The sequence below is a fragment of the Pseudopodoces humilis genome, chromosome 4 (genome assembly GCF_049639895.1).
Source record: "Pseudopodoces humilis isolate 2021_Gansu_Grassland_sample_001 chromosome 4, ASM4963989v1, whole genome shotgun sequence".
NCBI lineage: Eukaryota > Metazoa > Chordata > Aves > Passeriformes > Paridae > Pseudopodoces > Pseudopodoces humilis.
Genome location: NC_142203.1, coordinates 19,424,137 through 19,450,102, shown reverse-complemented (window position 1 = coordinate 19,450,102; position 25,966 = coordinate 19,424,137). Strand labels below are relative to the sequence as shown.

Genomic DNA, 25,966 nt, shown 5'->3' with positions numbered 1-25,966 from the left:
AAAGCCCTGGCAGTATGCCACTTTTGTTACACTGCTTAATCATTCTTTTCCTTCTCTCACATAATAGACACTTCAGTTGCATAAACATACTTTATTGTATCATAAAATGGCAGTCAGGGATTGCTTCAAAAATCTTAATGATTCCTTGCTGTGGGTATGTAGCAGAAATAATGAAGCTTGGAGTGTATCCCAAGAATTATCTCAGTACTCTTCCCAAATTCATTGTGTCAACCCTAAAACAAAGTGATGTGATCATAGTAGGCAAGAGCTAAAGACTTTACCATGGGGAATGGTAACTTCATTTTAACATCATGACTGTCCTCATAAAGCTGCAAACAAGCTCTTTTGCCTAACAACTGTGTTTATTGATATCTCTGTTGCCATGCTGTATCTCTAAGTAACATCAGAGAGGGTCACTTCAGGAAGGTTCCCCACTACCCCAGAAGCTCAGGGCTCAATGAGACAATGAACCACTGTATAGGGAAGATAGGGCCAAGCTGAAAGTTCTCCTAGGAGAGACATCTTCCACTTCTGCATCCATTAGTTTTCCTTGCCTGAAATCTCATTAGAGTGGTGCTTATATATCCAGTACTGTAGAGGAACTCACAATTTTTATCATCCACGTTGTGAAATACTACTTACCATCAGTCTGAAGAAAATGGGTCACAGACACCAAAAGGAGCCTATTGCCTCACGTACCACCTAACCTGCCAGGTATGAATGCCTCACATGCAGAAATCTGAGGGCACTGCTCATGACCAGTGTAGTGGTTTGTCACACCAACACTTGCCATTGCCATGACTGCTGTGCCAAAAAAGGGCTTTCCTGAATTTGCAGAAGGGGAAAGAGGTCATGTGGTGGGAACTAAGTGACAGATTTGGAACTGGAAAGAAGTGTGATATGAAGGCATGTAGAAGTATGAATGTTACAGGTAAAAGGAAGGTGTCCATGTGTCTCTAACATATATATGGCCAGCTAAAGGAGCATACATTTCTCATAATCCCTGTTTAAAAGTTTGGCATCATGCTGCTCTGAGTATATCCACATTATTACTTTTCTGCTATCTGACACTGAACTAGATCTCAGGATACCTTCACAAAATGCCACAACTTATGCACATGCTTTTTTTCAAAAGAAAACACTGAATGTGAACATACACAGTTGGTTAGGACAGTTAGAGATTCTTTTATTCTGTATTGTAAATTCTGTCAGCAAAGTTATTTAATTTGCAATTATGAAAAAAGATGCAGACAAGCTGCACAACAACATTTCTGGAATTTTTAAATTAAAAGCAAGAATTCCAGGAATGGTCCAAATAATCAGAGAACTGGAACAATAGTGTTCCAAAAGAAGGGGTGGAAAAAAAGAAGGGAAATTCTGAATGACTGATCCCTTATTTGCATTACATGATTTAATGTTTGTAGAAAGATTGTTGCCTCAAAACCAAAAAATAAACTATTAGAGGTCGAATGTTACAACTTTTACACTGAATGCTTCATGCAAACATACTTCTCTCTAGTTAACCTAAAAAGTTTTTGTGGTTGTTTCCAAAAGAATCTAACCTCTTCTATGTAAAATTGATTACCACAGCAAAATGACTGCAGTATCAGAAAATGGGTAGAGCTAAGTAAGCATCTTACCACAGAGAAAGGACCAGTCCCTCTAATAGCCCCAGGAATCAGATCTTGACCATAAAATTCACTGGAACCATCTGGTGAAATGAAGAAAAGCTGTGCAAGTGCTCAGCTTGCTGAGGTCCACAAAAACAGCTAAGCACCAAATAATCAGTAACAGAGACTTAAGTACCAAAATAATACTAGGGGTTTGCATCCAGCATGCTGATATCACAGGTTTTTTTCTTCTCCTCTGAGTTTTTTTTTTATTCTGTTGTTTCTTTACTTACTCTTCAAAAGCCTGTCACAACTGAGGTGGCATGCTCAAGGCTGCATCCTTTGCTTTACTCTTGCCCACTGCAGACAGAAGTTCACAGGTACAGCTATTATCTAGAACACCTACCCAGGCAAATAATGCTACATGGCAGAGGTAGAATATGTGTGTATCTTGAGCAAAACACAGGAAACACTAATTTTGGTAAGAAATATTAAAGTGATACTTCTGATTTAATGTAGAGCAAAACACTTCAAAAGTTAAAAAAAATTATAAAAAAATTCAAGACTCTAATTTTCAGGTTGTTTAAATTTTGAAATGTGTTTTAAATTGTTCACGTCTTAATTCTATATAGTCATATTATCATTTTTAATATGAATTAAAATATAAATATGAAATAATACTATGAAATGGTGAACAATTGAATAATGACTACCACTTCTTACCCTCCGTAATTAATTTACTGAATAAAGTTTAATATACTTATTTGTAAAATATCTACAGTACTTCTAATAAAATCATTTTTAACAGATATATAATAAAATGATACTTAATGAAACTTAAATTAAATGAAACTTAAAATATATCTAAACCACTACAACTATTTTTAAAAGGCACAAAAAATCTACAAAGCTCTGAATTTGGAGTGAAGCATTTAGAATTCAGCAAAGACCCTTCAACTAAAGTGAAAAGAAGAATATATAGAAATGCTGGAACTTTTTCACCAGTTGGATTTTTTGCTGCAGCCAGCTCTGTGCTTTCTGGCCATGCACATACACAGAATATATGCACATACACAGAATGTCTCTGTGAGAGTTCTGGTATGTCAGCAAATCTTCAGCTCTGTGGAAGGTGCAATTTCATCTTACACGTCTCTAGTGACAGCACTGGTTTTAAAACTTCCTGTCCTTCTTCAGTCTTGACTGTTTATTCCTGCCTTCATGCAGCTGTTCACCCCCTCCTGTGCTGAGCCAATGTTATGGTCTGTGAGAGCAAAGGAAAAGAATATAAACCATCCCCCGGCCCCCAGCCCCCCAGCCCCAACCCCTTGAAGAAGAACTAGAGTGGAAAAAGAGAAGCAATGACAAAATGATAATTTCCTCCTTTCCATCCATATTTAGTGAATTATTTGCATCTCTAACTTCCATGTAAAGATTGTCAATGCCTGTGCAGTATCATTTTCTGAGTGATAATCTAGCATGAAACTCTTCCCAGTTAAAATCTAGATCTTCAAGGGCTGGCAAGGACCAAACTCTGGGTTAGCATAACGAAACTGTTTCTTATAATGATTACCGGGATAAAGCCAAATTACTGCAAGTGATGTGACTTTGCCTTCTAAACTTTGTGTTTAGACTGCTGAATTAATGAACTAATAACTTGCATGGGGCCTACACCCTCCTCTTGTCAGCACTAGCTGAAGGCACTCATCTTGTTATAGCATAAAAACAAAGAAAGCACTTTGGGAGGAGCAAATGGGAATAATCTTTTTCTGAGCCACATCAATATTACAATTTCTTCTGAGCCCGGGAAAATCACGAGAAAATACTATCTTCCACCTCTGAGGTTTTTGACTAGAAAGTGCAGAAGGAATCCCACATAATTTATTGATTCTTAACTCTTACAGAGCCTCCAATGAATACTTCATGTCAAAGAGGTTTACAAAGTCCTAAGATTTCTAAGGCAAAGGTAATAAACTTAGAACTGAGTTCTCCTCAGACTCTTTCTCAAATGAAGAAATGTGGCATAATGGTGTAATGGTATGTGTAATGGATGGGTCCTTAATTTTCAATTCAAGTCACTGTAAGATAAAAAACTTTATCCAATGCAGACATAAGAGAGAATAGAAAATGTAAACCATCTGCATGTGAAAAAAAGGTAAAGGATTTATGGAATGGTTGGGAAGGCTTCTGCACAATGTACAGTCCATAGCAAGCTTTTGTTTTTGACTGAGAACAGGATATACTGAAAGAGCCACAGACTCCTTGCCAGTACATGGTAAGAAAAACAGAGTAGCTGGCAGAGGCACAATGCTGACTTTACCACATGTTTAGAGACACTTGATCCAAAAAAAAAAAAAAATTCATTTTAGCATTTTACCACTTTAGCATTTATCATGTTAAAATGTTTAACAGAGAAACCTTTACTCTAGTGTTTGTTCCCTTTAAATAAACTGGCTGCATGCCCAAACTTCTCAGAAATATTATACAGTATATACTGCCTAGGAGCATCCAAAAAGACCTGTCATTTGACTCTCTACATATTAAATGGTTGTTGCTTACAATGGACAGCACAGGGTAGATGAAGATTTAGAAGACATCTGAAAACTGGTCCAGTAAAATGCCTGATGTACTCATCAGGTTAATTCAGCTGTAATACCAGGAAAGACATGAGATCTCTTTGGGTTCAGGGATCCTGTGGTTAATTTATCTGAGTTAGAAAGTGAGAGTAAGACCACGATCTTGACCATGCAGACAGGGAATCTTGGGAATAGAGAGCTTTGGGGAGAAAGCACAGACCAAGATTTACATTCTGTTGTCATTATTCAGTAACCAACAAAGCCAAACCCATCAAAACACAGCTAAGCTACACAGCTGTAGAGCACAGCCAGTTTCACTGGCCAGCAACCCTTTTGTATGCTCAGAGGTCAGGGAAAGGCAGAGATACTGTTTGAGGATGTACTGGCATGCTCCAGGTCCTATAAAAAACTGAGAAGCAGCACAAGGTTGTCTTGAATTACACTTTCACACTTTCTACACTGCATCTGTCTCTGCAACTCATCTCAGGAGCCCCTTTTCACTTCTGCTTTGTCTTGGGGCTTATCTGTCATAGCCTTGCACTTTTCAAGGATTGCTAAGGCTGAGTCCTCCCAAGACAGGAGAAGAGAGGCAGAAGACTGGCACAAGCAGCCAACACAGAATCTCAGTTTGATGAGCAATCTGCAATCCATCATGCATGAATGACGGGACCTAGCAGGAGACTTTATAAAGGAGTGATGTCATGTGTGATAAAATTTATCCAGCTCTGAAGAACTTTTTGTGACTTTTTGAGACAGAGCCCTTCTCCAGGCAGGTAAGGCCTGGTAATAATGAGTAGGAACAATAACTAAAGGCTACAAAATATTCTGAAAAATAATGACTAGAAGCAACAGCTAGAGGCTACTAAAACTGCAAAGTATTACAGGCTTTTAAAAAGGCACAATAGACATACACAATACACAATGGATGATTCATTAATTTGCTAAAGACAAATGGACCTTTTGTATTCCATACTAGAAGAAAGAGAATAAAACAGAGGAGTTGAAGAATAGAAAAAAAAAATCAGAATTTTTCACCTGCACAAAGTAGTAAACTTTGCTGTAGGCATTCATAAAGTGAATCAAGCATCTCAGCTGAAACAGATAGATGCTCAATTCTCTTTACAATAAATAGGTAGACAGGTACATAATTCTTCAGAATTTTTAATCTCTTTGAAAACAAAGGTATGCCTATTAAGTAACTTTGTCATCCAAAAAAAGTAAGCAAATGAATCAGAAACATATTTTATTTGTAACAATTGTACCAGCAATTAGTAAAAGTTATTCTGTGAGCTGCAAGAAAAGCATATACAATTTTGGATCTTTCAAGTTAGTTATTTTTATGGTTCCATTACATGGCATTTACATGTATGGAATAGCTTATACTTTCAGATCCAGTTAAAACAGACACTTTCCAAAGCATACAGTCTTGGTTCTTTAGACTTTAATATAATTGCCCTAGGCACATGAAGAAAGCTATCCCAATGTGATCAAGATGAAAAGACCTCTGGAGAGAAACTAAATTACAGCACTTACAGTGATACGTATTACATAAGATGTAACGAGTCAAGGTTTAAATCTGAGTAAGAAATATTGGAAAGGACTTAAAATAAACCACTGCCTTATGTGAGGATACATAGTGAAAGAAAAATTACATATAATGGAAGGAAATAAATTCATAAAAGAAGCTGGATTAGTATTTGTGTAAGGGTTAAAGCACACTTTTTCCTAGATGTGTTCATAATATATGCAATGTGCTTATGACATGGTAACTCCTATAAACATTATGTATTAGAATATTTTTAAAAACTACTCCATGTACCTGTGTTTATTTGTTAAAATACAGTTCACATGGCTGGGTGAAGGAAACAAATATAACTTTTCAAACCCTAAACACATTTATCCAATTCTAAATAATATGTCTTTTGGAAAGTCAGATAGATCTCGTTGCTCTATTAAACAGAGCAAAAGCTTAAAGAAGAGAACCTGTAGAGCTCAACTTTTGTTCTTTATACATCACATCATTAAGACTAAGGAAATAAGAGCAGACACTGCATCCATTTACTAACTTATAGATGAACCCTCCACCCCTACAACATGAGAGGGCAGCCGGGTGGTATTCATGCTAAACTTCATATCCACTGAATTACCCAATTGTATTGTAAACTAATTGTTTACTTATATATCTGAGTTGCCTTACTACAATCATTACATGTCATCCAGATGTCTCAAATAGCTAAAGCCATGCCTACCAATGCTAAATGGCAGATACACTAAAATTATCAGTGTATCTAAGAAAGCTTTTCCAGTTTCTCCTTCTCACCTTTGAATCTGTTGATCCATTTCAGTCTGTGTGATAAAACCAGACATCTCAAAGACATTTATCTATCCAGGTTCTGTATCTACATAGAAAGAAAATGAAATCCAGTATTCCTGCTGAGAGAACTGCTCTACACCATTCCCTATGGCATGGTGTGGCAGGCCATCCATCCCATGTGCTTTTGGCTGTCCCCTGGGCACCTGGCATTGCCTGGCTCATTAATGTGTTCTCAACTGTAGCCAGTGTTTGTCCCTTCAGGGTGAACACAGAGGGTGGGAAAAGAGACAAGAATATAGAGGCAAGTGGCGAACTGGAAGCACTGCAAGCACAGAAAGATCTCAAGTTACTGAGATGCACATCTCCTGGGATACTGGAAGGGAAACTGGTTTGGTGTTGGGTGTCAGGGTGCATGGTTTTGGAGGAAATCAGGCTTCACTAGTCCTTCTGCTCATGGAATAGCTTGTCTTTCCTGCTGGTTTACTTACCATGTCTCAGCAAGCACACGGAACATTGCTATTCTAATAGCAATTTCAGATCTTTTAGGAACTGCATTCTCATACAGGTTCTCTATTTCCTGAGATTAAATTGTCATGGGATATTGCTGCTTGAAAGTAATGCTTAACTAAAGCTGGCTGGATAAGAATGGGTGATATTCCAGTTCCAGGAAACAATACATGTGTCCTGCTGTGTTGGAAAGTAGGAGCAAAATACATTTTAAAAATCCAAATAAAGAAGGTTTCAACTGAAAAAAGTCCCTACATGGCAAAATGTAGCAGCCTTCCCACTCTTAAAAATCCCCAGAGATATTATTCTCCCTTTTGCAGACATTCACTTATTTCTATTTAACAGGAAAACTGAGAATATCATGCACTTGGTCTGCATTTCTTTTTCAACTGGAATAATTTGTTTTAGATTTATTCCTATTAATTTTGGGCTAGAAATATTAGTACACCTTTACGCTTCTCAAAATATAATGTACTATTCATATGACACTCCTACTAATCTGTTTTGTTTGCCTTTGCAACTGTCAATTGACTTGACGAGGGACCAAACCCCAGGCTAGGATGCTTACTGAACCCTAAAAGCCCCAGGCCAGTAGGAGCTTCAGAGTATGCAGAACCTTTAGGAGTCACCTGTCCTGGTGACATATATGTTGCCACCTTTCCACTGAGTGGTTAACAAGGTTAACTGGACGTCATTATGTGCTCAGGAAGACACATCCACCCAGACACTGATTGTTGTGCTTTTTTTTAACACTTAATCCTTGTTTCTTTTCTCAGCACCCCCTAGTGATTCCATGCATTCCATGATACCATCCTTTCCATGTCTTGCGTTGCTTGGGTGGATAGATTCTCAGAAGCCTAGCTCTTTAAATCCACTGGAGAAGAAGCTGGGCCATGAAATCCAGGTGGCAGAAAGACACTCCAATCCCCTTTTACTAAATCTTGTTTGACTATTTCTTTCTGACATCTTGAAGGCAATCCAAATAAGCAGGCAGATGGAGAGCTGCAATTCCTTAAGACAGAGCCTATATCATTAGTTCATTAATCTACAGCTGGGCAGATTACAGGCAGGGATTTTTATCTATGTAAAGAAAGAACTTTAATTTAGATTGCTTCTAAGAACTTTTCTGTTTGCAAACAAATTTCTAACTAAAAAAAAGAACACCATAAGCAGAGGTCCAAAGTGATTTCATGAACCTTGGTTTAGGACAGTAGTAGTTAGGTGTTTTAAACATGGTCTAGTGGACCTTCTTGTCTTTGCAAACACAGCCATATTTTGAATCATTTAGGAATGTTAGGATTTTGTGGTTTGATATGGTATGTGGTTTCAAAATGATGCTGAGCTTGTCATTGAGGTTGACCCTGGAGAACAGACTTGTTTAGATCACTCTCTGCCAGTCCTTGCTAATTTTTGCACTCTTTAGAGGAGTTTGTGCAAACTGTAGTATCAAAGAGGCTTCCAGAATTAGAGGTCCCAAAAGAATACAAAAGAGTACAAAAATGCATGGAGCAACGCTGGCAAATTTGATCACAGGGTTCAGCCCCTCATCTTACTTTCAGGACATTTTATGAAACTTGCTTAAACCTTTAGTCCCATTAAAAAATACTCAGTTAAATAAAGCTGCCCTGTCTTCAAAGCAAGATCTAGCTTCAGTTTCCATTGTTCTGGTCACAGTTCTATGCATAGAGGTACAAGGGCGTCAAGGAAGCTGGTTTGATCAGTACTGCTTGGTCTCAGAAATGCAAATATTGGTTTCTTTCCCAGTGTGCAGCTATACACACTGATTGTTTCCACTAATTCTGAGTACAGTCCCAAACAAAAAGTTCAACTCTGTTAAAACTAGCGTGACTTTTTTTGAAAAACACATTCTCTATGGTAAGAGCTCTGGATTTCCTGATCCTGTTTCCTGGTGCTTAAGACTAAGGAAAAAAAAACTCCAGATGCTATAAGCCTGGCTTCTAACCTCTCCCTACAACCTTCATAACTTAAATTAAATGGGAGGTAAATGAAGAATTATATAAAGATAAAATGTTTCTTATAAACAAATAATGGCATCTATAAACACAGGCATATTTCTCCCATATAACATTAAGTGCCACTTAAAACAAAGAATTTTCTCTACCTTCTGAAAATATTAGATTTTTGTTATTGCACCATACAGTAAACTAAAATGTCCATCTTCTATTACTTTGAGATATCACATATTGAGGGAAAAAAAAATCATCTGTTAAAGTGGTTTTGATATAAAGTAGATGAATGTGTTGGATATTGCATGTTTTCAGACAGAAAAAAACTAAGCAAATAAGGTCAAATTTTTTGTGGTTGAACCCATGAAGTAAATACAGAACATATTTTGTTTGTTTGGGTCTTGAGGGAACAAGCTGTTTTTATGTAGTCATATTAAAATAAAACAAGCACTGTAATGTATTGCATTTCAAAATCACATATTTATATAATGGGGAATGTACTCACATCCAACATGATCAGTCTCAATTACAGAAACTGGAAACAATTCTGAAAAGTGAAAACTTGTACAAACACACCTTTGTTTTCTATCAGCTGACATACAAAGAAGGAAAAAAACCTGCACTATAGGCCTGAAGTAAACCTCCATATCATTAGGATTCAATTGTGAAAAGCTGTTTACCATACAGAACTTTCTTACGCAAGTCTGATTCAATGTGGCTACCTTTGAAACGTCTTGCTAAACTCCACGAACCTCCTCACAATCTAGGTCTTCATGGTGCTTCATTTTACCTGAATTCCCACACTTGTGTTTCACTAGGGAAATGTCTGATAAAAATAAATACTACAATTCATCTTTAGTGAATAGGACTTGACAGGTATTTTTCAAATTTAACTAGTAAGGAAGATGGTGTCTTAAGACAGTTTAGATGAGGTTAGGAGGAGTGCCTGGAAACTTACCCACTTTGAAAATTATTCCTGTGCCATTTAGGGAGAAACCCAAGATTTTTCAAGATTTCCTGCAAAGAAACTGGAAGTGAGAAGTTCAGAGTAGATAATGACATTTTGTTAATTTGGAACTACTGTTGTACTTCTGGGCTTTAGCTGTCCATGCACCAGTGCTGCCAGTGCTACCAGTACTTCCTTTGGTTTTAAGCAAAAATTGCATGCAGTGAAAACTGTCATTAAAAATTCCTGTCAGCTCAGATTCACTCGTCAACTGCTATAGTCACAACCAAACACCTTATACAGAACTCTAATTTTGCAAAATTCATAATCTGCTGAATTGATGCCCCTCTCCCCAGATAAAAAAGCTGCTCTGTATTGATTTACAAGTGATTGCATTTGGGAATTGCTATGTGGTAGAGAATTGTGACATTTCTAAATAAACAATGATGCTGAGCACAAAAATGCTAGCCTCTGTTTGTTATCCATTGAAACACAAGATGGATCTCAATATTCCTAGAGGAGGAATAAGTTTAGCTGATTAGTTTTAGGGATACAAATAAACATGGTGTGTTTCTAATTAATACAGTGAGTCACAATAGAGTAATTTTGTGCCCAAAGTTCTACAACCTCTTCAAAAAACAGTGTGCTTATCCTTCATTTCCCCAAGCACAGCCTCCTTCTTAGCAGCACTAATTAATCATCACAGCTGAAACAGTTTAGGTCACAATCCTCAATCTCCTTTAAGTGAGGATGTTTATGCTGTCACTACAAAGCTCTACAATAGGAAGTAACACTGCCTTGTTGTTACAAGTGGTATGACTGCTTGAGTGTGGCAGAGCTCAACAAGTGTTCTACTACACTAACAGACCTGAAAACATCCCAGTCACAACTGCTCAGACCACCTCAAACTCAAAAACATTTGAAGATCTACTTTTCAAGATTATTCTCATACTCAAAGTGGCAGTTAAGAACATATTCAAGCACAACCCAAACTTCAAACACAAAATCCAGGAATATAAGTATCTCGGTTCTCACAACCTCTCGTGGATTTTTTTTTGTTTGTTTGTTTGTTTTCTTTTTTGTTTGTTCTTTTTTGTATCCTATTAATTGTTAATTAGGGGCATGTGATTTTTCAGACCGGAAGTGCACTTTAGACAGCTACAACTCCAATTTCCTGACTGCTTTACTTTTGTATGACTCTGTCCAACAGAAACCAGAGGAAGGTGAAGAATGGCTGCCTAAAATGGAAATTTTGTGTGGGTACTGTTTTTCAGGGTTTTTTTTTGTAGGAGGTTTGTTTTAAACTGCAAAGAAACCATGATAAATTAAGTTTAATTATGACAATTGTGCTTATTTCTTGGTCACTGTGTCCACTGCAGAGTCATTTTGACAAAACTGCCATGTAAGTAAGGCCATGTAAGTAAGGCTATGATTTATTCATCTAGGACAAGGTGCCTTTCACAGTTATGAGTTCCAAAAAGTAACAGAATAATAAATGACTGTACTTTTATCTGTGTTTCTCTCTATTTACCCATCTATCTCATTTTCCCCCTAAGCCCTGTCCCACACACAACTCCCACAAAACTTTGAAATGTCACATTAATGAATTTCCATATATATATCAGATCCCATTTTCCTCCAGAAGCATCAGCAATAACTCCTACAGCCCTACCTTGATTCACATTTGTCTCTCTACCAGTCCCTCCACCCAAACAATTCCATAACCAGAAAGTGACATGCAGTACCATTTAACTCTAAGTTTATACTAAAACAATGCACTAATAAAAACACAACTTTTATGTGCTCACTCCAAGCCTAAGCAGCTGTATAGCTTTCATTTGGACCTGTATACTTTAGCAAATATATATTTAATAATTTAAAATTATATATAATTTTAAATGTATATTTATAATTATATCTACAATTATATACAAATAATACTTATATATAATTAATAATTTAATATTATATATTTAGCATAATTCATGCAAATTCTCTATCATGAAAAAAATTGATTATATATATATGTATGTACATATGTATGTATGTATTTTATATTTCTGTGTTCACAAAATCAAATCAATGTGAGTTTGGTATTAAGATTTCATTTATGATGGAAAGTCTGTCCACCTGCAGAAGACATTTCAGAGCCATCTAAACAGAGAACCCACATTTCTCCCACAGGCTTAAGGGAATTCATATTGTTCATTCAGTCAAATGGCTCTGCAGCAAGGCCACAGCCCCTGCTGATTTTCTCATCCAGCAATTCTCTAACTTCACCTTATGCCAAAGTCTTCCAGTAGCATCTTGATTCCTACCCTCCCATCCTACATTTGTGAGTCATTTTCAGAAATTTCTACATATGGCTTCTGTGTGCCTCCCTCCTTCCCGTGACTTTTTCCATCACCTCTCTCTCAAATTGCTTTTTCCAAACTTTGTTCAACTCCTTTTCTCTTCTTGCCAAGAAATGCCCTTTTTCAGTTTCTATTCACATTCCCAGGCTTTCTATTTCTTTCATTTGAATCCATTAAATCATTGGATTTGTCAAAACCACTCTTGCCTGACGTCAAGCAAGGAAGTTTAGTGGTCTCTTGCACAGAAACACTGGAGTTGCAGTTCCTTCTCCAGCTAAAGTGAGGGGTCTGCAGCTCCCCATGCGTACTGTAACCAAGTGAATTACAAGGTCTTCCCACACATAAAGCTGTGAACCCGAGCTGTCCATCAGATTACGTGTAAACCAGCGCTCCGCTGAAACTGCCTCCCCAAACCCCTCATCTGCTAAATCAAAAAGAGTAATAATGATAATGATGATGATGACGATGATGATGATGATGATAACCTTACCTCTACAAAAACTCCAAGTGAGCCTTTTTTTAATACTGAAACTCAGAAGCTAGGGAGGGGAAAAGAGAACAATTTTGCTAAGGAAAAGAAAACATATGGTTAATAATTAACTTGGGAACAGAAAATAATTGTAATATATTTGCACTGGCCCTGTGCTGAAACTCTATGTTCTAAACAGGTCTTCAGCCATTAAATGTCACTGGAACTCCCAAACCTTTGGCACAGTATTTATATGTAACAAAAAGACTAAGTGAAAAGCCACTAGCATGTCTTCTGGCAATGGACTATCTCTATTTTCTTCTGGAAAGTTCACCAGTGCCCTGTCCACTCAGCCAGGTCACCTGGAACAGTGGGGTCTATGACCACCAGGGACCATCAGAGAGACCCCCCAGGACAGAAGAACACATACATAAAGGGGAAGGGAAACACATTAATCATTCTGGGGAAACATTTTAGGGAAATGACTATCATGTTTTTTTCTGGGACAATCAATATGTGTGTAAAATGCAGCATAAAACCAGAAACATTCCTGTACCCAGCATACACAGATCTTGGAGGAGCTATGCCCCTGTGTATCCATCCAAATAAGGAATGCCTGATTCTTTATACTACTTGTGTTAAGGAGTTTTTTATTTTACCACATTTTTGGTAACAAAGGTAAAACTTAGAGGATCAGCTTGGGAGAAAGTGAGTGAAGCACCTTCATTTTTAAAATTCACTCAAAAGCCCTGTCATGTCCATTAACAATTCTAGCCCTCCCACCATATTCAAACTTTTATTTGGAATCATTTGGCTAAAAAATGGTGAGAAAGGAGTGATGAGTGGGAGGAACAAGGAGAGACATTTGAAATTCCAGAAGTGTGTCCTCCTATGAACAGGTATGATTGTCAGAGTGCACCCTGAATGCAAGTGGATGATAGACACCATTACAGTCAGAGAAGAATTTTTAAATACAACTCTGAAGTGTGAAACAAACTGTTATTTTCACTCTTGATTTTGATCAGGAGGCTTTGTGTTATACTCTTACAAACTGAAATTTTACATGATACTATTACATGTTACTATTACAGTAGTACAGTTATTATACATTATAACTAGCTATTAATGACACTGTTATTTGCACTACATTTCTCAATTCTGTCACACTTTTATTCCCCGAGTATAAAATGACCCGTTCAACTCCTTCTTCTTTTACAACCTTAACTACACTTGTTTTTCTTACGGCTTTTGGGCAGCATCCTTTCTAAGCTGCTCTGCAAACTACCAATTTCTTTTTGCCCAAGCCCTCTCTTTGGTATTTACCTCCTGGGAAACTTAAGTGAGATTTAGCAGGAAGCCTTTCACCATACACATTTATGAAAGAATAAATTTTAAAAAAATTACTTCATGCACAATGCAACATCTTATTGAGTTACTACCCTATCACATCATCTTCCCTCATCCTACTATCTCTCTTACTATTCCCTTGGAATTGGTTTGGACAGATTTAATTTTCTTCATAGCAGCATGTATGGTGCTGTATTTTGGATTTGTAACCAACCAGCATAGATAGCACGCCCATTTCAGGTACTGCAGTGTCAAGCAAGGCCTTTTCTGACACCACCCCACTCCAAGCAGGCTGGGAGGGGACACAGCTGGGACAGGTTGTAACTTGTGTTGTGCCAACTCAAAATGGTTGGATAAGTATTTCTGGATAAGTATATTTGCTAAGTATATTACTAAGTATTTTAGAAAAGTGCAACCAAACTAAAGAGATACTATAGTGGAACTAAACTACTTAAATGGGCTGTAAAATTCGTAAGAACTGAAATTTCCAAGGCCATGGAGTCCCATTTAATAGGGTAATACTTGCAAGCTTTTGCAATCTGTTACACTGATGCCACGAGGGAAAGGATGAGCACTATTTCTTATTTATTCTTATTATTTCCTTCCTTCTGATTTCCTGCTTGACTTTGAAGTGTAAAATGCTCTCTCTGCTCCTATCTGCCAATTTTTTTCCTGAAGATCATCTCCATGATAGCATCTCTTGCTGAAGACCTGGATTAGGCCTTTTGTGTAGCCTCATACTCCCTAGGACAATTGTTAACACCTCATGAGGCTTCCACAGACCATCAGTTTTATACTACAGTCTCAAGTTACCCTCTGGTAAGAGGCTTTCATACCAACTTTCATTCTCCCTCCTTTGCCTGCACTATAGTTCCAGCATGGAGGTCGACAGAAGGGCTTGTCTCTAACCAACCTTTACCTGTCCTTGATTTAAAAGATTTTAGAGAAAGGGAAACCTCAGCCAGGATGCAGTTGCCTGTGTTAACGTAATTCTATATACAAACATATTCATAGAATCACTGAATGTCTGGGATTGAACACTAAATGTTCAATTATAGTTCCAACCCCCCTGCCATGGAGAGGGACAAATTTCACTAAACCAGGTTGCTCAGAGCTCTTTCCATCTTGGCCTTACACACTTACAGGGGTGGGACATCCACAGCTTCTATAGGCAACCTGTTTTACTGCCTCACCACCCATCCAGTAAAGAATTCTTTCCTAACATAAAATCTCAACTCACTGTCTCTCAGTTTATGTTTTACATGCTGCCAGTCACATCTTGAATGACTGCTCTACACCTTGAGGAGGACCAGCAGCCAGGATGTGCCCTGCTGGATTTTGCAGGAGTACCTCTCCTGAAAATACAGAAAAGACATACAGACAGACAGACACAGACAGCCCTCCCTGTGGAAAGAGATTTTGTATGAGAGGCAGGCAAGCAATGACACATGTCACAGTGTCTCAGGAACAGAAAGGAACTATGAGTTCTGTCCTCTGACCCAAACAGTTCTCACATGAAGTAAAACAGTACCTCACTTGGGAATGGGATGGTTGGTTGAATTGTGAAACATCTTTGCTGTTCTGAAACGTATCAGCAGAGAAAATTATTATAATGACTACTTCAAATGCACAGTCCATTTTAGTTTTGCTTCTCTCTCTTCTGCAGATTGGTCAAACTTGTTCGGATGGGTCTTTAGAGGGGAAGATGTGGGTGCCACACACTGTGGCTACACCAGTGAAGTTTCTCAGGTGCACAAGAAGAGTGCTGATCACACAGGTATCCTACCATGCACACGGGTCATGCAGTAACCCAGCACACTCCCAAACTGTGACACTCAACTCACGTCCCACACCAGCTCTGCTGGCTGAGTCCTAACAATCTCATGAGAAGAAGAATCCTGTGAAAGCTAACAATAAACAAGGAGACTACAGAGAAGTGTGTATCCAAGCAGCCCACAGCTGTCGTTAACAGGCCTGTGTCTATACACAGCTCTGGTAACAAGCTCATAGTTCTCTGCTCAGAAAGAATCTGGAGAGGGCTTTGCTCCACTCCTCCAGCAGCTCTTCTGGCTGGTTGTACAGCAGAGCCAGCATAGACAGGGACACCAGAAGTCTGTGTGTGCTGCTGAGTCTCAGAAAAGCCCAGCTGGGCAGGAAAGCCGTGGAATATGTCACAAGTGTGCCTGTCAGTCTGCCTCATGGGATGGATGCTGGATCAACTCCAATGTCCCTAGGATTCCAGTCATGGGCATATTTGCTCTGTGCAAAGAGAGGACATCTTGACCTGTGGCTGCTCCCAGGTCAGACTGCACTCCTACTGTGCCACGAGACCAAAACCAGCACACAAGAGACCTGGCTGACCAACTAACATTGCAGAGTGACTACCTTTGTGCTTTTGCCCATGGAATGAAAGCACTGACTGAGTATTTTGGGGTAATCACTGAACACCAAAAATTGCAAGGACAGATCATTTCCCTCAGTGGAAAAAGATTTATAATTTGTTACAGTAATTGTTACCAGCAAATAACAAAACAGTACTTTTTGTGAAATTAATTATTTACCTTTATTCAGGTTTTGGCAGCACTTGGTCACTTTCTTTGTTCCTCCTAAAAATTATGAATATTCTGTGAAAAATTTGAGAAATGTATTTTCTGCAAGACCTAGGCTCTGTTTTCCTGTAACAGTTATAAGCAGACAATTCCTTCAGTATGCCCCACATGTGCTGTAATTCTGTATCATGGAGTTTCATGAGGTAACCCTTAGAACTTTAGCAAGTTCTCATTTGACTATCATAGACCTAAGTAAAACTCAGGGCTAATTTTAGCATTTATTGGAATGCGCTGCTGGAAAGAAAAGGTCAAATGTGCACACAGGAAGGCAGCACCAATTTGAATTTTTAGGTTGAACCTGTTTCTCCTTGCAACAAATGATACTTTCCTCCACCTACCCACGCTAAGCAGAATGAATCACAGCAGCAGCAGCTGTTTAATAAGAGGAGGAATTCTGAAAACACTTGTAATGTAAAATTTTCCCTTTTCCCCATAATATATTCAAAAGAGTGGTGTCCAGGGAGGAGAGAGGAACACAATGGCACAGCACATGTACTGTCTGTGCTGCCGGTATCTCATACAGCATTCTCTGCCAACATGAGATACTTACCTTCTAACAAAAAAAGAGCCAAAATGCTTTTTCAGCAGTACTTACTGCCCCTGCCCCAGTAAGAAAACTAGTTGCTCTGTTCCAAGTCTATGGAGGCAGATGATAATGTCCATTCACCCTACTGAAATATCATCCTTTCTGCACTTCTATTTGTTTAGAAGAATCCATCTTCCAGTTCTAAGAGAGGCCTGGAGTTAGGAAAAATGTCTTTCAGTGATTCCTTTATACATGGTACCTGTACCCTTAAGAACACCACTTAAAAGGCAGACCCTATGGATTTGGAGAATGGCAAATTAGTTGCCTGTCTTTTGCAGCTGACAGATGACTCAAGAGGACCTTCTCCCCTTTTTAACAACCTGCAAAAGACTGATATTATATATATTTATATATCTACACACACACACACATATATGTAAAATATATTTATATATTTATACATGCATAAACATACAAATACCCACACACGAACACCTATATCTTCTCACCTGTATCTGCTAAGGGTGGGGTTTTTTCTGTTATAAAAGCATTAAAAACATTTAAATTCACAATCAAGAGTTTAATCATCTAGAACCCACATTTTGCTTCCATTTTAAATTGTAAGCAGCAGCTGAGAGCAAACTGATGAAATAAGAGAAAGAATTCAAAAGGCACATCATTCTCATGAAGGTGAAGAACAAAAGCAGATAAATATTGTGGCAAGCCCATGAATATCTGAATGTAGCACAAGGCAAGCCTTAGATGGTAAAGGAAAAGGATACTACCTCCATAATTTCTACTAAGCAAGTATCCCCTTTCCCAGCAGTACAGTACCTCCCCAGGCAAAGTAAAGATACTCCTCTGGCAAAGGGGTGGCATGCAGACAGGTTCAGCTACCCTGAGGAAGCTGACATGGTCACAGCATCTGTGTGTACTTAAGGGGAAAGTGCTACCTACCATTGAGGCCTTTCTATGGATAAGAATTTCTCTTTGAAAGGAGTGTGAAAAATCTGATAAAGCATTTCTTCTTATCTGAAGATTTCCTGAGTAAGAGAGCACCAGCTCTGAGCTACAGCCTCACATTAAATTTTTGCTGGCTAGTCACAGAGAAGCTTCATGAAAAGCCTGGTATCTAAAGGAGAGCTGTCCAAAGAAAAAGCCTTTTGGAAGAAGACACATCAAGTCAGAGAAAATCAGCACAGACAACATTATTAAAACCGCTTAAACTAAAACAAAAGAGTTTAAAATAGCCATATAATTGTTAAAAGTGAAGACCTAGCTCACTAAAACAAAAGACAGGCTGGCTATTGGCAGGTGAGAAGGTAATCCCAAGTATGTTTCATGTCAAGATGCATCTCAGATACACTTTCTTTTGGGTATTTCATCCAAATAAATACAGAAAATATTTATCAGCAAGGAATGAAAAATGTTTTAACTACATAAGCTTACAAATCTGAATAAGAACTAGAGAGAAGAAAGAGACAAAAATAGAGGACTCAGAAGAATTTCTGAAATTTTGAGTTGCTTTAACAAATAGCTAAAAGAACATTCTGCAGGTCAGAGTACCAAATGTTTCAAAATGTCCTATTCCTCCTTTGGCAGGACAACTAACCATATCATCACAGGGGCAATAATGAAAAAGCTTTCATCATCTTTACTTTGAATGTCGCATGTGCCAAGCATTAAGAAGATAAACAAAAGTAGGCAGGTGAAATGATAAGTTTCAGTTTTGTACTAGCTAAGGTGTCCAATTTGGGAATACTAAGGAATACCTCACAGGGAGAAAACAAAAATGGCTGGCATGTTTTACTCTCTCAATTTCTTTGGTCCAAATGATAAAGAGGCAGTTAATTACTTAAATGGCACCTGAAATTTTTTGAAGCCTCAAACTAAGAAAGTTGATTTGGAAGAATAAATATTCTTTTTGAGAGGTTTGGAGAGAGCAACTCTGTTTTCAAAAGCATTTTTTAAATGTTTAATGTTTATTAAATGTAATACAAAGAATATACATGAAGTAGTTATTCTCCGCTTAAGAAATACATTAAAATTCCTTGGATTGTATCAGATTTTCCACCTCAAAAGTAATTTCTCTTTCTCCTTTTCTCTCTCAAATGCTCCCAAAATATGTTAGTTACTGTTGATCAAACAGAAAACGTGACGTGCTTCAAAGCTTATCCTATAGACTATGTCTTAACATTCAACTAAAGGAAAAGAACATTCAGTTTACATCAAATCCAAATCCCTGAAGTAGTGCAGTCCCTCTCAGACTCGTCCTGAAATCTGTTGTTCTTGATATTATTGCATTTTCATATACAGTATTGACTAAGTAGTTTTTTGGAGAAAAAAAAGGCTTTGAAGGTATTCTTAAATATCCCAATGATGTTTTTATTATTTATTTAAACATACTTGTACATCACACAGAGCTTAACAGCATGATTATAAAAAACAATCACTATCCCCCTTTTATGTTTTTTAAATCACAGAAGAGTTTAAGAGCTGAGCAACTTACGCAGAGGTGATAGCACTTAGATTTCTCTGAGGTCCTGACAATTCTATATGTCTCTCAAATCCAATTCAATGCAGAGAATCACAAATGTCACCAGGCACAGAGGCCCTATTAAAGTATCCCCATTTATCTTTCCAGAGTGCTTTTCTTTATCACATTATTTGATAGACTTTCATGTACAGGTTTGAACTGCCCAAATATAATCTCCTCAGCCCATTTTGTGCTTCTCACAACACAGAGCAATCACAGGGCCCATTTTTCCCCAAAACAAAGTCAGACCATCAGCAAAAGTCTATCAGATTGTGTAAGTATCAACATGTATATGTAAACAAAAGTCATCAGATCTTCGGTAAAGGCAGTTTTTTCCTTTAGTATAATAATGATCAGCTTTTGTGTGAAATGTAAAGAGCCAACATGTTCAGCACAATACCCCTGTGTAAGCCCTTCAGAGATTAAACTACAACATCAATGTCTGCTACAACAGTACTTATATATAGTCAATTGGCTCCATGATTAGGAAATAACATGGTTTATTGCAAACAGTAGACTTCAAAAAACAGGTGTTTCGAAGTCCAGTTTGTTATGATTTTATTTAAACAAAACATGAGTTAAATGTTTTCATGCAACATCTGCACTTAAGTATTAAATAATCATCACAAACAGAAGTAAAGAACGCACTAATTAGAGACTTTGGTGAATATACAAAAAACCTCAGCATTATAGTTTATACAAAGTAAAGAATATCTTCAATACTTCCCCAAAATACTGCAGCAGCTGAGACACAGTGATATGCCTTGCAAGGGCATAGGAATGTAATTTAGAAATCACGTGGGAACTACCCCTTTCCTTTAATTTCACAAACAAGACAAAAGCAACATTCAACTCCACACACTGATTTTTCAGGTTATGTCTATGCAGTACCTTGAGTTTTATCTGAACAGTAAAAGTTAGACATGTTTATTTAGTAAACAATTATGCAGTAAATCTCTATTACATTTCTTCCTTGGTATTACCTGGAGTAGCCATGTTATTTAAAAGTGGGTAGGTTTGGTACTTTTATACTGATGTCACCAATATTAATATTTCTTGGGATCTCTGGCAGATTCATATTCTTTACAGCTGAAACAGCCCGGGCTGGAGCTCCTGCTAAACCAGCCTGCATATAAAGTGAGGAAAAATGCAAGTCAGGCAAAGTTTGTCACAAGAAGATTCACCAGCAATATACACAACTAATTTTTCAAGTATTTCCATGGTTACACAATTAGAAAAACCACATGGTAATTGTGTTTGGAATGAAATGGGTTACTTGGAAATATTAAACCAGAAAGAGAAAACAGTTCACATACTCCTTTTTATATGGTAAAACATGTAATGTCAAATGGATGGAAAAGTATGAGAGGAAGGAACAGGAGGCTTATCTGAGCACATGTAATGTGCATGTTATAGAACTGACAGTCTTGAGGTGTTGAGTGTCCTATGTGCTGCCTTTGCCTCTTACCTATTCTAAAAGTTCACATGGTTCACACTTGACTAACATTGGTTACAGATTCAGAAGAAGTAGCCTCAAAGTAACAAGGCGCTGAATGTCAGTCAAATCAATGGACACACACACGTGTGTATCTATATGCACATACAAATATACATATATATATATATACACACATGTATTTCAAGGTGGCTTAGACTAAGATGAAAAGGATAAACACCCTGCATTTGTGGGTGATAAAGAGCAGGCAGACAGATAATTTCTATGGAAAAACTAGAATAATCTGTTGTTCCACAGTAACTAACATATCTGCATCCCCTTGAGCATTACATAACAAAATTATGCCAAATTAAACTATAAAATTAAATAGCACCTATTTTTCATTAAAGCCCTCTACTGCAGTCTCTTTGCACACAAAACTAGAGCGTTTCTGTATAAACATGCAAGTTTTACAATAGAGAATTACTGACTTGTGTTTAGTTGTGCTTTTAGATAAAGTAGCTGCCAAGTTTACACATACACTGAGGTATATTATGGAATGCTAACCATTTACAGCTGAGAGGCCTGAAGACATACCAAAATTCATCTTTCCATATTGCTTCTGAAAACACCTATTCAAAACCTTGTTATTTTAAGAACTATTAAAACAAGACTAGTAAGTGTTACTACTATAACTGATGTTGTGAAAAAAGCATGCTATTCACTTTAGGTACAGAAATGTTCCTCCTAAAAGTTCAGATTCTCTATGTAGATTTAGAATTTGAACTGTGGTTTTACTTCAGGCTTGCCACAAGAGTAAAAATAATTTTTATTTTTGCAAGGGAAAAAAAAAAGGCACAGAAGATTTTCAAAAGAAGAGCACTTATTAGGAAAAAAAGACATCATATTCCAAATCCTCTGAGTATGTAAAAATAATTAACTTTTATTTTGATGATTTAAAAGTAAGATCAAAAACATTCAAAATCAATAAAAATCACCATGTGAGTTCCACAACTACTAGTTTGAGTGTGGCGTCTTGCAGGTCCAGTAAAAAGGAGCAATCTATGAGAAACAAAGCAAGATGCTAGGAATTGTTTTTTTAAAAAGACTAAACCTGTAGAAATGGAAGGTCTTTAGGTTTGTCAAAGACTGAAAAAACCAGCCTATTTGCACATAAAGTATTTCTGAACAAGAAATACAGCAAATGAAGGAAGAAAAACTTTGAGAAGTTTGTGTCATATTTGATTATTAAAAAGTGTTGGTATGTATATACCACTCCAAGTATAACCTTGGTTTTCACTGAGATCCATTACAAGTGTAGGGCAAAACTATTGAGGAGTATATCTGACTTCCACAGTGTCCATCTGGTCTACTACACAAAAGGAGAGAGACACCCCACACACAACCATAGAGCTGTATCTAGAGATACCAACTCTCCTTCTGGAAGGATATGAAAAAAAATATTTTCTCCCTTTTACTGCTCTCTTATAAGAAATAAACATGAAGTCAAGTTAATGTAAGATCTTTCACTTAAAATCCTACCTACTGTTCTTTCTCTCTTCAGAAAAATAACCCAAGCCAAAATAAACAGATTAAAGTTTCTGATTTTGAACTAACCATCTATGTGGAAAGGCTAAAGCATCTCAAATCCCTATATTTTAGTCATGGGATGATTCCCAGAAGAAGAAACAGAGACCAGAAAACTGAGTCATCTATTAACAGTATCTTCCCTGTCAAACCCTCCTCTGTGAGACATGCCAAAGTTGGGAAAAGAATGTGGGGGCAGAGAAAAAAGCTCAGAAAACTGAATCTCTAATGTAACCAGATTTGCTCTCACTTTCGTCCTGACATAACCCAAATCATCAGTTCTCAGAAGTACAGACTAACTAAAACTCAAAAGGTGCAAAGAAGTATTTTTAAACCCTCTTTTTCCTTCATTTCCTTTAACATCACCAAGTCTATCAGGTCATTCAGTTCAGAGGCTTTTTCAATAGCAGTATATTCTTAAAGGGGAAAACCTGGACCTAACACTAGCAATATTAAGAAATGCAAGTATCCAAAATCTGCATCCTTGAATCTGCAATAAATTAAAGGAGCAGTATTAGACTTTGCAATTTCTTTCTATTTATTAAAAAAACAGCATACATGGCATGAAGATGCCCAACACTGTCCTTTTACATCTAAGAACTTGGAAATACTAATTTTAAATCAAGAGGTAACTACCAGCAAAGTCATATTGGATAAAACAAAAAATGCTTTTAATCCTTTAAATTCTATTTGCAGCAATGGAATAAAAATTCACTAAGCAAAATGGGGCAATGTAAACTGTCTTCCATTGAGATGAAAATACTAATTAAAAGCAATGAATTATACAATTTACAACTGAAAGGGAAATCAGAAAAATATAGTAAGTAATGACATGGTAGCACATGCTTGGCAATTCAAAGGAGAGGCGTCTTCTGGGTGATTTGGATGGAGATTCTTTACATTAATTTAAGGGAAGTTATTTATTCTTAATGGAAAAATAACATTTTTAGTATAACTGGTCATTATTTTTACCTACCTGCTACTATCCTCTTTATACAGACCTACAGTCCCTGCCTCCCGCCCCAATGGCATAGGATACAATGGAGACACAATTGAGAATTATTAAAAATACCACAATTGACATGACCACTGCCCTTCCACCCCACTACACAGTCACAGCTCCCAGCTTGGAGTCATGTTTCATGAGGACCATTCTGGATCAAAATCAGTGAAGATCCCTGACAAAACTGCTGTGATTATCAGATTACCTATTTTTTTTACAGACATTATCTTTCACTATCAGATGCAGGAGTAGAGATTTTCAAATTATTACATTCTCTTCTCCTGTAATCCTCTGTATTAAGCAGGTTTGTAGAATAGTGGATACATAAAATGCATAGCAGGATGTTATTTAGCACAATTAATGTCCACCCTACCAAGCACAATACAGTTACACAGCATTTCTAAGAGAGCAAACAGTTCATAAAAAATTGTCTAATAGATAAAGTGACTGAAAAGCACATTAACTCCAAAGCTGGATAACTAATTAGCATGTTAGGCAGTGAACTAGTAGGCAGTCCTTCCATTTCTTTTCCTGGAAGTGAACTGTATTTACAAACACAAAAAGTACAGCAAGTAAATACTATCAGCCCCATGTGCTTTCGAGGCATTTTCTAGAGGCACCAGATTAATACTGCTTTCACTGTAATACTCAACAAGTTACACCTGCCTTATTTATCATATATTTCAGCAGGTAAATTGGTGATGTGCAAAGAAAAAACTGTTCCACTTGAAAAAACAAAACATGTAGCAAGCTTTAAACATGCAGTGAATGATGAATTGTCTATCACAGCAAGCAAATGACTGAAGCAAAGTGAAACTAAAACTTCTTAAGACATAATAAATGCAATTTCAGAAAGACAATATGAATTGCATACAGTTGGTATAACAATAAGCCAATACAACACAGTTTTGCTGCAGCTCCTTTGTACTCTCAAATTTCATTTCTTGTTGAAGGATGTGCTTTAATGTTGAAATACTGCATATTAAAATTTTAGGTTCCATTATTGCAAAAAATGCTTGTAAACATGTTCATATACTTCTAAAGAGCAATACTATATATGCAAAAAAGACACGATTTCATAGATTGAAATGGACACATTTAATAAAAGGACTTTTACTCTCCTGGTCCTAATCTATCATGTGAGAAACATAAGCTGTCATTAATTTACTTTGGTCATAATTAATCACTATAGAAATCTATTTTCTTTGTTCTTATCATCACCCTTTCTTAGAAAGCCCAACTGGTAACTTCATTTCAAAGTGATCCCAGCAACCTTGTTTCACTCTTTGAAAAGAAATGCAGATTATTCGGGAAAAGTCTTGCACATCACACAAACTGTTAATATGCATATACAAATAAAAATGTTCCAACTGTCATCCCAAATAACTACACAGAGCTAGCTAGCACTAAAATAAATATATAGAAAAAACACAGCCTACTGGAAAACAAAATAATGAAGGCTAACACTGCAAAATAAGCCACCCTTTTCCAGATACTTCAGAGGTATTAGGACCTCTCTGCTGCTGATATTTCACAGCAATGCTTTTTTTCAGAACAAGTATGACTTCAAAGCAGCAGGGATATGAAATCATGAAAGGATGCAATACATAATATAAAGGAATGATCATGTCCCCTGCTCATGAGGTTAAATAAATGAACATAATTAGAGAAAAACCAAAATGAAGTCTGCAAGTATATCAAAATGAGGCCAAACAGATAAGAAGACTTAAGACATACTCTTAGAAATTTTAAGCACTTGAATCACAAAAGGAGTAATGGATGGGAATGATTAATTATTACTTTGTTTGTTTTTCATTGCCAGACCCAAAAATAAAAACAATATGTGTGAGCAGAACACAGAAAAAGAAAAGTAGCTTTGGACAAAAAGAAAAAGAAAAACAAAAAACCAAAACAAACCAAAAATCTGAGCTCAAGCTCCCTAGTGTTACCAATGAAACACAGACTATATGTTACAAGTGTTAGTTAACATACTAGGCAGAGGAAGGCCACGTCCTTGATGTTCTTCATGCGCTGTAGCATACCTCAAATTTAGGTTAAAATGTTGCATGTTACCAAAAAACTATTTCTAGCTAATGCTTTTACAACTCAGTGTTACTAAATCCAATTGCGGAGTTATAGTTAAATCTTAATGGTATTGCAGTACACTATATCCTAGGAAGATC

General features: G+C 37.0%; 1 protein-coding gene across 6 annotated transcripts in view; it reads right to left on the bottom strand.

The window, feature by feature from the left end:
* The window catches only part of AP3S1 (adaptor related protein complex 3 subunit sigma 1), a 55,905-nt gene that overhangs the window by 7,308 nt on the left and 22,631 nt on the right, over window positions 1-25,966 (bottom strand). For 3 of the 6 annotated variants that reach the window (XM_014257089.2, XM_005528135.3, XM_088054412.1), the window contains one exon: window positions 20,242-20,884. In XM_014257089.2, coding sequence (XP_014112564.1) covers window positions 20,756-20,884 — 129 coding nt within the window. In that variant the 3' untranslated portion in view covers window positions 20,242-20,755. Of the gene's footprint in view, window positions 1-20,241; window positions 20,885-25,966 lie in introns of those variants that run through there. The other 3 variants (XM_088054414.1, XM_088054413.1, XM_014257088.2) reach the window with 2 other exon arrangements.